The sequence below is a fragment of the Mustelus asterias genome, chromosome 8 (assembly GCF_964213995.1).
Source record: "Mustelus asterias chromosome 8, sMusAst1.hap1.1, whole genome shotgun sequence".
In the NCBI taxonomy this organism is placed as follows: domain Eukaryota; kingdom Metazoa; phylum Chordata; class Chondrichthyes; order Carcharhiniformes; family Triakidae; genus Mustelus; species Mustelus asterias.
In genome coordinates, this window is record NC_135808.1 from 19,085,487 (window position 1) to 19,098,670 (window position 13,184).

The 13,184-nt window shown below is 45.2% G+C and overlaps 1 protein-coding gene across 2 annotated transcripts in view; it reads left to right on the plus strand.

The window, feature by feature from the left end:
- The first annotated feature begins 4,717 nt into the window (after positions 1-4,717).
- The window catches only part of abcf1 (ATP-binding cassette, sub-family F (GCN20), member 1), a 68,306-nt gene continuing 59,839 nt past the window's right edge, over positions 4,718-13,184 (plus strand). For both annotated transcript variants that reach the window (XM_078217472.1, XM_078217474.1), the window contains exons 1-3: positions 4,718-4,904; positions 11,641-11,681; positions 12,682-12,750. In XM_078217472.1, coding sequence (XP_078073598.1) covers positions 4,814-4,904; positions 11,641-11,681; positions 12,682-12,750 — 201 coding nt within the window. In that variant the 5' untranslated portion in view covers positions 4,718-4,813. The remainder of the gene's footprint in view (positions 4,905-11,640; positions 11,682-12,681; positions 12,751-13,184) is intronic.

The following is a 13,184-nucleotide window of genomic DNA, read 5'->3' on the forward strand; positions in this document are numbered from 1 at the left end:
TGTTGGTCGGTAAGATTACAGATGAATATTTTATTAATTTCTATTTACCTTAATTCTCTTATTAAAATAGCTATGGCAGTGCAGTAGCTGCACTGTGCTTCCTTCCATTGTGTAATCAGGATATTTGTGTATAAAGAGTGCGTATTTCCTCAACCTCAGTGTGATTTTTCCCAGTTTAAAATAAATTCCAACAGCAGGCTTTTTGGTGAATTTTTAAAAGATAAAGAGGGTTATTTATTATCACAAACTTGCCCCAGATGTTTGAACACAATTCCACAATCCCTCATCGCATTCGTACTTTCACATGGACAAAAATTGGATAAAAGGAAGTTATACATATATCTGACTTAGGGGCTAGAGTAGGCTACTTGACTCCAGGTGCCTGTTTTATCACTCAATAAGGCTGAGGCTGATCCGACAGTAACCTCAACTCCATTGAAAACCCATTACCCCCTTGTTAGAATCTATCTAGCTCTGCACATTTTGCTCAAAAATTCTGCTTTCACTGATTACCTTAATTACCTGCTGCACCTGCAAACCAACTCCTTGTGATTCTTGCACAAGGACACCCAGGTCCCTCTGCACAGCAGCATGCTGCAATTTTTTACCATTTAAATAATAGTCCATTTTGCTGTTATTCCAACCAAAATGGATGACTTCACATTTCCCAACATTGTACTCTATCTGCCAGACCCTCGCCCACTCACTTAGATTATCTATATCCCTTTGCAGACTTTCAACAACCTCTACACATTTTGCTCTGCCACTCATCTCAGTGTTATCTGCAAATTTTGACACACTGCACTTGGTCCCCAACTCAAATCATCTCTGTAAATCGTAAACAATTGCGGTCCCAACACTGATCCCTGAGGCACACCACTAGTCACTGATCGCCAACCAGAAAAACACCCATTTACCCCCATGCTTTGCTTTTTGTTCGTTAACCAATCCTCTATCCATTCTAATACATTACCCATAACACCGTGCACCTTTATCTTATGTAGCCATCCTTGTTAAATGGCTTCTGGAAATCCAGATACACCACATCCACAGGTTCCCCATTGTCCACTGCACATGTAATGTTCTCAAAGAATTCCACCAAATTAATCAAACATGGCCTTCCCTTCATGAACCCATGCTGTGTCTTACCAATGGGACAATTCATATCCAGGTGTCTCGCTATTTCTTCCTTGATGATAGATTCAAGCATTTTCCCTACTACAGAAGTTAAGCTAACCAGCCTATAGTTACCCGCCTTTTGTCTACCTCCTTTTTTAAACAGTGGCGTCACATTTGCTGTTTTCCAATCTGCGGGAACCACCCTAGAGTCCAGTGAATTTTGGTAAATTACCATTAGTGCATTTGCTATTTCGCCCGCCATCTCTTTTAGTACCCTGGGATGCATTCCATCAGGACCAGGAGACTTGTCTACCTTTAGCCCCATTAACTTGCCCAACACTACCTCTTTCATGATAATGTTAGTTTCTAGGTCTTCACTTGCCATAGCCTTCCTGTCATCAATTTTTGGCATGTTATTTGTGTCTTCCACTGTGAAGACCGACAAAATACCTGTTCAATGCCTCAGCCATTTTTTCATTTCCAGTTATTACATCCCCCTTCTCATCCTCGAGAGGACCAATGTTTACTTTCGCCACTCTTTTTCATTTTATATATTTGTAGAAACTTTTGCTATCTGTTTTTATACTCTGAACTAGTTTACTCTCATAATCCATCTTACTTTAATATCTCCTTTGCCCTGACCCAAGGGCAGCCTGGAGGCACAGGGGGTAGCACTGCTGCCTCACAGCACCAAGGACCCGGGTTCGATTCCCGGCTTGAATGACTGCCTGTGTGGAATTTGCATGTTCTCACTGTGTCTGAATGGGTTTCCTCCAGGTGCTCCGATTTCCTCCCACAGTCTGAAAGACGTGCTGGTTAGGTGGATTGGTCATGAAATGTGTGGGGGTTACAGGGATAGGGTGAAGGAGTGTGGGCTTGGGTGGGATGCTCTTTCGGAGAGTTGGTGCAGACGTGATGGGCCAAATGGCTTCCTTCCACACTGTCGGCATTCTAAGGTTCTATCCAAAAGAGAAAATGCTGGGAAATCTCAGCCGGATTGGCAGCATCTGTAAGGAGAGAAAAGAGTTGACGTTTCAAGTCCAGATGAACCTTTCTTAGCTTCTTTCCCTGGTCTTCTCTTCAGCCCCACTTCCTCCTCTGTCCCCTTTCCCAATGATATACATTTTTACATTCCCACCTTTCTTCAGTTCTGCAGAAGGATCATTTACACCCGAAACGTAACCTCTGTCTCTCTGTCTTTTGTCTTCACAGATGCAGCCAGACTTGCTAAGTGTAAGATCTTGCGGTTCATATCCACAGATCTCTGAAGGTTGCCACTCAAGTGGATAGAGCCGTGAAGGCCTATTTTTTTTTAATATACTTCTCCAATTCAATCAAATCAAATCCAATTCAGAGTCTCAACAAGTTGAGACATTTCAGATCCAGGCTGACAAGACAGGGCGAGCAACCAAACCACCCTGTCCTTGGGCCTGATCTACATGAGCCAAGCTGATTGGAGAAGGGGGAGGTTCCTCCTCCAAGACTTGAGCTCATTTGCATCTTAGCCAAAAGGCCGAGATGCCGCTTTAAAAAATTGCTTCATATGAAACATATGAAGCTTCAGTGTAACCTAATGACCTCGACCAAGTGCGGCCAACCATGGGCTGCCGACCATACTACACTTGATCTTAGCCAAAAGGCCGAGAAGCGTGAAGGCCTATATTTTTTTTATTTCAAAAATATACTTTATTCACAAAACAAAACTCTCCAATAAAACATTGCAAAATGACAGATCCAAAATTCATAAACAGTGCAAAAAAAGAATCATTTTTACAGTACAATACAGTGCTTATTTACAAAAACATTACATTTCGTTACATTTCATTACTTAAAACTATATACATGTGTCAGAGTTTACTGTGTGCCGTTATTTTCCAGGTTGGCACACAGTTACGCAGGCCGAGGGTATTCTGCAGTTACCGGGCCCTCGGTCTGCCTCGGTTGAGACGCTTTACACGGTGGCCTTTCCCCATTGTGCCTTGGCAGCGGCTGCTCCAAGCTTGAGCGCGTCCCTGAGCACGTAGTCCTGAACCTTGGAATATTTTTGTGTTAGCATTTATTAACAGGGGGTTTGAGTTTAAGAGCCGTGGGGTTATGCTGCAACTGTACAGGACCTTGGTGAGATCACATTTGGAATATTGTGTGCAGTTCTGGTCACCTCACTATAAGAAGAATGTGGAAGCACTGGAAAGAGTGCAAAGGAGATTTACCAGGATGCTGCCTGGTCTTATGAGGAAAGGTTGAGGGAGCTAGGGCTTTTCTCTTTCGAGCAGAGGAGGTTGAGAGGTGACTTAATAGAGGTTTATAAGATGATGAGGGGGATAGATAGAGTGGATGTCCAGAGACTATTTCCTCGGGTGGATATAGCTGTTACTAGAATCATAGAATCATAGAAACCCTACAGTACAGAAAGAGGCCATTTGGCCCATCGAGTCTGCACCGACCACAATCCCACCCAGGTCCTACCCCCATATCCCTACAGATTTACCCACTAATCCCTCTAACCTACGCATCTCAGGCCACTAAGGGCAATTTTTTTTAGCATGGCCAATCAACCTAACCCGCACATCTTTGGACTGTGGGAGGAAACCGGAGCACCCGGAGGAAACCCACGCTGACACGAGGAGAATGTGCAAACTCCACACAGACAGTGACCCAAGCTGGGAATCGAACCCAGGTCCCTGGAGCTGTGAAGCAGCAGTGCAAACCACCGTGCTGCCCAGGGGGCATAACTATAAGGTTCATGGTGGGAGATATAGGAGGGATGTCCGAGGTAGGTACTTTACTCAGAGAGTGGTTGGCGTGTGGAATGGACTGCCTGCTGTGATAGTGGAGTCGGACACTTTAGGAACTTTCAAGCGGTTATTGGATAGGCACATGGAGCACACCAGGATGATAGGGAGTGGGATAGCTTGATCTTGGTTTTGGATAAAGCTCGGCACAACATCGTGAGCCGAAGGGCCTGTACTGTGTATATATATATAACCTGGTTCTATATATAACCCAGCATTTTCTGTTTTTAGCTCAGATTTTCAGCATCCACAGTATTTTGCTTTTATTGGTCCAGTGCGCAGCTGCCTCGGATCGTTGATGCGCTTGCGCGATGCTGCTTGCTGGGCCGCCCACCTTTCTTCAGTGCGCAGCCGTTTAGGGGGCCAACGTCACTACACCAAGCGCACTCGCCCAATCCATGCGCGCGCATCCTCTCCCCCGCACTGCCCCCGACCCCCAAGCAACACCCGAGGCCACGCCCTTCAGTCCCGCTCCGCATCCTGGCCCCGCCTTTGGCCCCGCCCTCCCCCATCTTGCCGGGACGCGCTCCGAGCTCTGACCCCGCCCCAGTCCCCGCCCGTCCCTCACCCCGCCCTCCCCAAGGCCCCGCCTCCCTCTAGCTCCGCCCGCCCATGTCCCCACCCTCTCCCTATCCCCGCCCTCGTCAAGGCCTGCTCCTATCTGGCCCCGCCCTCTCTTGCCACGGCACTGCTTCTTGGCTGAGCGCTCCCCTTGAGGCGATGGCCGTGGCGAGGAGCAGGCTCTCCTCTAACCCCGCCCTCCGTATTGGCCCCGCCCTCTACTTAGCCCCGCCCCTCTCCCACGTGAAGCCCGGTCGGCCGGGGAAGAACATCCGGGTCCCTGGGTGATCGCAGTTGCCAGCGCGAGCGCTTGGCCGGAACTTTCCAGACTCGGCGCGGCGATGCCCCGAGGCAGAGGCAAGGCCGCAGAGGCCGGCAACGGAGAGGAGTGGGTGGACGGAGAGGAACAGGCACCCCCACCCAGCCAGGAGGGTGAGACACAGCCCGGAGCCGGGAATTTGCAGGCCTGGAGCGGGGGGAGGGAGGTTAATATCTCTACACAGCTGCTGATCCTCACAGGCAGATATTACCCCCAATAATATAAACCCCAGAGCCTGATCCTCACAGGCAGATATTACCCCCAATAATATAAACCCCAGAGTCTGATCCTCACAGGCAGATATTACCCCCAATAATATAAACCCCAGAGCCTGATCCTCACAGGCAGATATTACCCCCAATAATATAAACCCCAGAGCCTGATCCTCACAGGCAGATATTACCCCCAATAATATAAACCCCAGAGCCTGATCCTCACAGGCAGATATTACCCCCAATAATATAAACCCCAGAGTCTGATCCTCACAGGCAGATATTATCCCCAATAATATAAACCCCAGAGCCTGATCCTCACAGGCAGATATTACCCCCAATAATATAAACCCCAGAGCCTGATCCTCACAGGCAGATATTACCCCCAAGAATATAAACCCCAGAGTCTGATCCTCACAAGCAGATATTACCCCCAATAATATAAACCCCAGAGCCTGATCCTCACAGGCAGATATTACCCCCAATAATATAAACCCCAGAGTCTGATCCTCACAGGCAGATATTACCCCCAATAATATAAACCCCAGAGCCTGATCCTCACAGGCAGATATTACCCCCAATAATATAAACCCCAGAGCCTGATCCTCACAGGCAGATATTACCCCCAATAATACTGAGGATATAAACCCCAGAGTTGATCCTCACAGCCAGATGTTTGTTACCCCCAATACTGAGGATATAAACCCCAGTCTGATCCTTACAGCCAGATGTCGTCCCCAATAACATAAACCCAGAGTCTGATCCTCGCAGCCAGCTGTTTGTTATCCCCAATAATGCTGAGGATATAAGCCCCACTCTGATCCTCTCAGCCAGCTGCTATCCCCAACAATACCGAGGATGTGATAGTCAGGGATTGATTTGCACTGTGACTTATTGCTCTCCTCACAACTGCAAGATTAGTGGCATTTAGCATTGGAAAATATTTCTCTGTACTTGGAACATAAGAAATAGGAGCAGGAGTAGGCCATCTAGCCCCTCAAGCCTGCTCCGCCATTCAATAAGATCATGGCTGATCTGATAGTGGGTTCAGTTCCACTTACCCGCCTGCTGCCCATAACCCTTAGTTCCCTTAATGGTTAAAAATCTATCTGTGACTTAAACACATTTCACGAGGTAGCCTCTACTGCTTCATTGGGCAGAGAATTCCAAAGATTCACTACCCTCCGGGAGAAGAAGTTCCTCCTCAACTCTGTTCTAAATTGACTCCCCTGTATTTTGAGGCTATGCCCCCTTGTTCTTGTTTCCATTGTAAGTGGAAATAACCTCGCCCCTTCATTATCTTATATGTCTCTATAAGATCTCCCCTCAACCTTCTAAATGCCAATGAGTACAGGCCCAGTCTACTCAATCTCTCCTCATAAGCTAACCCCCTCATCTCCGGAATCAACCTGGTGAACCTTCACTGTACCCACTCCAAAGCTAATATATCCTTAAATAAGGGGACCAAAATTGTACACAGTACTCTAGGTGCGGCCTCACCAGTACCCTGTACAGTTGCATCATGACATCCCTGCTTTTATACTCCATCCCTCTCGCGATAAAGGCCAACATTCCATTTGCCTTCTTGATTACCTGCTGCACCTGCAAACTGAGTTTTTGCGATTCATGCACAAGGACCCCCAGGTCCCTCTGCACAGTAGCATGTTGTAATTTTTCACCGTTTAAATAATAGTCCATTTTACTATTATTCCTTCCAAAGTGGATAACCTCACACTTACCAACGTTATACTCCATCTGCCAGATCCTTGCCCACTCACTTAGCCTATCCAAATCTCTCTGCAGACTCTGTGTCCCCCACGCAATTTGCTTTCCCACTCATCTTGTGTCATCCGCAAACTTTCTTACCGTATACTTGGTCCCCTCCTCCAGATTGTCTATGTATATAGTAAATAGTTGAGGCCCCAGCACCGATCCCTGCGGCACGCCACTAGTCACTGATTGCCAACCGAAAAAGCACCCATTTATTCCGACTCTCTACTTTCTGTTAGATAGCCAATGCTCAATCCATGCTAACACTTTACCCCCAACTCCGTGTACCTTTATCTTATGCAGCAACCTTTTGTGAGGCACCTTATCAAATGCCTTCTGGAAATCTAAATACACCACATCCACTGGTTCCCCTCTGTCAACCGCACTCGTTATATCCTCAAAAAATTCCAGTAAATTAGTCAAACATGACTTTCCCTTCATGAATCCATACTGCGTCTGCTTGATTGAACCATTCTTTTCCAGGTGTCCTGCTATTTCTTCCTTAATGATAGATTCCAGCATTTTCGCAACTACGGATGTTAAGTTAACCGGCCTGTAGTTACCTGCCTTTTGTCTACCTCCTTTTTTAAACAGTGGCGTTACATTAGCTGTTTTCCAATCAGCCAGCACCTCCCCAGAGTCCAGTGAATTTTGATAAATTACAACTGATGCATTTGCTATTACTTCTCCTGTTTCTTTTAGTACCCTGGGATGCATTCCATCCGGAACTTGTCTACCTTTAGTCCCATTAGCCTACCCAGCACTACCTCTTTAGTAATAGTGATTGTTTAAGGTCCTCACCCCCTAGAGTCCCATGACCATCAATTATTGGTATGCTATTTGTGTCCTCCACTGTGAAGACCGACACAAAAAACTTGTTTAAGGCCTTGGCCATTTCCTCGTTTCCTATTATTAAATCCCCCTTCTCATCTTCTAAGGGACCAACATTTACTTTAGCCACTCTTTTCCGTTTTATATATTTGTAAAAACTTTTACTATCAGTTTTTATATTTTGTGCTTCGCAGGAGTTAGAATGGGCCACACAAATGTACAAAATAGGAGCAGAAATAGGCTCTTGGCCCCTTGAACCTGCTGCGCCATTCAGTAAAATCACAGCTGAATTATTGGTGTTGAACTTCCCATTCCTATCTGTGACCCAGCCCCCATACCCTTTGTTTCACTTTCCTAACAAAGAATCTACCTCTGCCTTAAAAATATTCAGTGTCCCTGCCTTCTGAGGCAGAGAGTTCCAAAGTTGCACAACCCCCTGAGGGAGGAGGGGAGGGGGAGGAAATCACCTCACCTCTTGTCCCATAAGGATGACCCCTAATTTTAAAACTGCCCTGACAATGAGCTGGAGATGGAGACAATAAAACACTTTTCATTATATAACAATGTATGGTGACCAACTCTTTCTCATTGGAATGTGCTGCTGCCTTAGTATTATTTTTCTAACCTCTATCATTATCTGCTAATTCATGCTTAGATTTGTCTTCCTATCCCTTTCTGTCATGGTTTGTTTATCATTTTCTATATTAATACCTTTCTTTGATTTAACATGTGAAGAAGGATATCGTTGCTATAGAGGGAGTACAGTGAAGGTTTACCAGGCTGATTCCTGGGATGGCAGGTCTGTCATACGAGGAGAGACTAAGTCGATTAGGATTATATTCATTTGGAGTTTAGAAGAGTGAGAGGGGATCTCATAGAAACGTATAAAATTCTAACAGGGTTAAACAGGGTAGATTCAGAAAGAATATTCTCAATGGTGGGGGAGTCCAGAACCAGGCGTCACAGTTTAAGGATAAGGGGTAAACTGAGGTGAGGAGAAATTTCTTCACCCAGAGGATGGTGAATGTGTGGCATTCACCACCACGGAATGTAGTTGAAGCCAAAACGTTGTCTGATTTCAAGAAGAAATTAGATATAGCTCTTGGGGCCAAAGGGATCAAAGGATATGGGAGGAAGGTGGGGGGATCAGGTAATTGAATTCAATGATCAGCCATGATCAAAATGAATGGTGGAGCAGGCTTGAAGAGCTGAATGACCTACTCCTGCTTCTAGTTTCTGTCTTCTCAAATTATTGGTGGCAGTATTCCATCTTGAAAGATTATGGCTTGCGCCGTGATGGTCAGTTCTGTGTTGAGCATTGCCCTGTTTGACTCGAGCTCCACTCTGGCATGGCAGCCTCTGCTGCATTTGCTGCAGAGGAAGACACTGCGCTGCCAGGGTGCACAATTCACTGGCTGTGCTTTTCTCTGAGCTTTTATTTTCTGCTCACTTCTTACAATGCTCTTCCAGACAGCTCAAGAGGTCATGGCTGTCTCTCAGTTGTCAGTGTCTGCCACCTTCACATCTCACTTGCTGGTATCCTTGTAGCAGAGTTATGGCCGTCCATGAGGTTATGGCCCTGTGGCCAGTTCATTGTACAGAAGAGTATGATATGGCTATCATCTATACGATGAACGTGGCTAAGCAAGTGTATCTGTTATTAGCTTAGTTGAGCATGCTCCAAGACCTCTGAGTTGGTGAACTTGACCCGCCAAGAAACGCTGAGGAGATGTTTAGCCTTCCGACGTTTAACTGGAGGAAATTGTGGCTCATCGGGACTGGATTTTGGTCAAGCAAAGGCAATTGAGTGGTGTTGTAGAGGTACAACTGGATTTCATTGGCACATATGTGTAAGCCTGATGTCTGTGGATATTGTCAAGGCAGAGTTAATGGACAAGGAAGAGGAGAGGCCAGAGATAGATCTTTGGGGCCTCTGGAGGTAATGGTGCAACAGTGGAGGGGGAGCAAAGCCATCGCTAAAGATATCGTGTTTAAGATTGCATAGGTAAGGAAGGGTCAATTTTAGATGATAAAGAACAACTTTACATTTATCTAGCCCATTGCATGACTTCCAAGGTATCTCAATGTGTTTGTTACAGCCAATTAAGTACTTTTGAAATGCAGTCACTGGTGATGCAGAAAATGATGTGGAGATGCCGGCGTTGGACTGGGGTAAACACAGCAAGCTCCCTCAATGAGATTGTGACCAGATAATCTGTGCTGCTGGTATTGTTTGAGGGATGAAACATGACTGGGACAACACAAAACAACAATAACAGCTGGTTTAACGTTGTGTGACTTTAGTTTCATGTAGTGATGAGTGAAATTTGGATTGTTCTCTTCAGACCGAAGAAGGATAAGGGGAGGTTTGATACAAATTCAGAATCATGAGTGATTTTGATCGAGTAAGTCAGTGGAAACTGTTTCCAGTGGCATGGGGTTCGGTAACCAGGGGGCACGAGTTATAGCAATTGGCGGGAGAGTCAGAGGTGGCATGACTTACACAGCACGTGATCGGGTAAACACTGTCTGAAAGGACAGTGGTAGCAGATGCGATTGCCACTTTCATAGAGTCAGAGTTTTACAGCAGAGAATCAGGCCTTTCAGCCCATCTTGTCTGCAGCAACCACCGATCTATTCTAATCCCATTTTCCAGCACTTGGTCTGTGGCCTTGTATATTATGGCATTCCAAGCTAGCATAACTCAGGGATGTGACAAGCATACTCCTCCTTCACTGGATATTTGGATGTTTTGCATATGTACCGAGATTGCCACTTTCAAAAAGGAATTGGATAAATACTTAAAGGGAAAAGATATGTGGAGCTACAAGGGAAGGGCAGGACAGATGGATTAAGTGGATCCGAAAAAGAGCTGGCTCAAGGCTGAGAAGGCCCATTCTGTTTAGTAGCACTGTGATTCTGGAGATTGTCCATATTGTGCTGTTGAAAAAAACTGTTTTGGAGTCAGCAGGATCATTTGTGGAGTTAGATTGTAGTGGTGGATTGAAGAGGCTAATCTGTTTCGAAGCTTACAGTGCAGTTCGCCTCGTCTTATAAACAAAACGTGAAAATGCGTAGAGCTTGTGTCCCAGGTTGGTGCCTTCATGATGGATTTCAGTTTTATTTGTAAACCAGTAACTATTTGAAGTAAAATAATTTTGAAAATAAAAATGAGGCAGTCCACCCATGTAGAATAACACGGCAAATGCATTGTCATTTTTATGAGAAGCCAAGTATAATGGGTAAGATTCAATTTCAACCAAAACTACTGTTAAATGTACAAATTAAGGTTGTGTTATAGGTGACAGGAGGCATTGGCACTGGGTTGTAAAGTTAGGAGCTGTATATTTGTACGGTCTCACTTTGTTAATAAATCTAAAACCGAATACCGAATGTTAATAAATCTAAAACCGAATAAAGATTGACTTCTGGTGGTCTCCTTCTCTGAATGGCTGTAAGTATGGCCAGGTGCTGTGAAGTCACCTCAGACTTTGACCTCTCTGACTAAGTGGCCACTTGGTTTGCCTTCAGAGAGATTGCAGTACAAGTGCAAAATACCCAAATATCCAGTCAAGGAGGAGTATGCTTGTCACATCCCGGAGTTATGCCAGCTTGAAGCACCATAGTATGCAAGGCCACGGACCCAGTGCTGGAAAATGAGATTAGAATAGAGAGGTGGCTGATGGCTGGTGCAGACACGATGGGCTGAAGGGCCTGTTTCTGTGCTGTAAAACTCTGACTCTACGAAATTGGATATAGGCAGGCAGTGAGAGTCAGTTGACATAACAGGCTGAACTCTGACTACTGAGTTATTAACTGTTAATTGTTAGTGCTTCCTCGTCATTGTACAGTCGCATCAGCTTACATTCTGTCCTGTGATGTTGCTGAAGTTCAAGGTGGGGCTTGGACCCTTGACATGGGCAGGGATACTTGCAACTGAATCATGTTGAAATCAACATGTAGCTTCTGGCATACCATTAGTATTTTTTAAGAAAGTTTGTTTTCTGATGCTGAGATTTTAATTTTTTTCACACAGTTCTGAAGAAAGGAAAAAAAGATAAGAAGGCCAAGAAATCGGTATGTGGACATCTCAATAGATCATCTGTTCTGAAGTTATTTGTTCTATATTAACTTTCAAACACTGCACCTGAATTCTCGGAATCATTTTTATCCATGGAATAATTAGTCTACCTGTGAATGTGTCAGTGTGGGATGTGCCCCTCTCTCCCATCACTCCCCCATTTTGAGTGACTAAGACCGCATGCTAAGGTTGGAGTTTATTTGTAACCTTGTGATTTCTGCCTGTAAGATTTTTCTTTTATGTAGATGTCTGCAATGACCCCAGTCTGTGCATGTGTCCACAGATGTGTTGGCATTGTTGTGTTCCATACAAAAATTTCTGTACAGTATCAGCATGGGTGTGAGATTGTCCCCGCATTTTACATTCCATTTCCTTCTTTCTGGTATTCTTCCCTTTCCTCCTGCTGTGGTCACTATTCAGGTGTGAAACCTCAGCAGTGAGTGTTGCCAGTCTGTCTTGTCTGGCTGTGAAAAATCACTGCAGCCAAGGCATTAGTATGCCTTACAGCAGTGGTCACCACAAAATAACGGTCACCAACAGCAATTTTCCTGACTGGCACTGAGATCACTTGTACCATCCTGCTGCCAGATTCTTACTGCTAACTCAGCTTGTGGGAATGTAACTGAGACCTTTTTAAATCTTTGTCATTTCCCTCCTAATCTGGGTAAGATATGTTGTAATTCCTGATCATATTAACTTGTCCCTGCAGTACTACGGTTCTTGGCTCAAAGTAAAGTTGTTGTTTCACTGACTGATGACACTCTCTCATGTTTGGCTTCTGATCCTCTTTCAGCCTATTCTGATGCCTGAGGCCGCTGGTAACTTTTATATTTAATATTGTTGTATTCTCTATTGCATTAGGAGGGGATGACTTATACACCCGATTTTTACTTTTGGGCCTGTCAACCAGGAGGACCTCAATCTTTACTGAAACGATGACTTTCCAGGATGAAATGAGCTTCACTGTCCAATGATGTTTTTATTTTCTCTCTCTAGTTCTTTGAGGAGCTGGCAGCTGATGATAAGCAAGTGAAAGCAGAAGAGGCAATCAATGCAGAACAGCAGGTAAAAGAAACATTGGTTTTGTAATGCACTTGGCTTGGAGAATGGGTTGAAGGACAATGGAGTGCACAGTCTAGGTCAGTATCTGGATATCTAGGTATAAACTGACTTTTAGAATCCATGGAATCCCTACAGTACAGAATGAGGCCACATTTGAACTGTGGGAGGAAGCTCGAGCGCTCGGAGGAAACCCAAGCAGATACGGGGAGAACGTGTACACAGTCACCCAAGGCCAGAATTGAACCTGGTTCCCTGGCGCTATGAGGCAGCAGTGCTAACGACTGTGCTATTGTACCGTCTATTCATTCATAGGATGTGGTCATCGCTGGCAAGGCCAGCATTTATTCTCCATCCCTTATTGATCTTTCTCTACACCCTAGCTATGACTGTAACACTACATTCTGCACCCGCTCCTTCTCCCCTATGTACTACAGTAT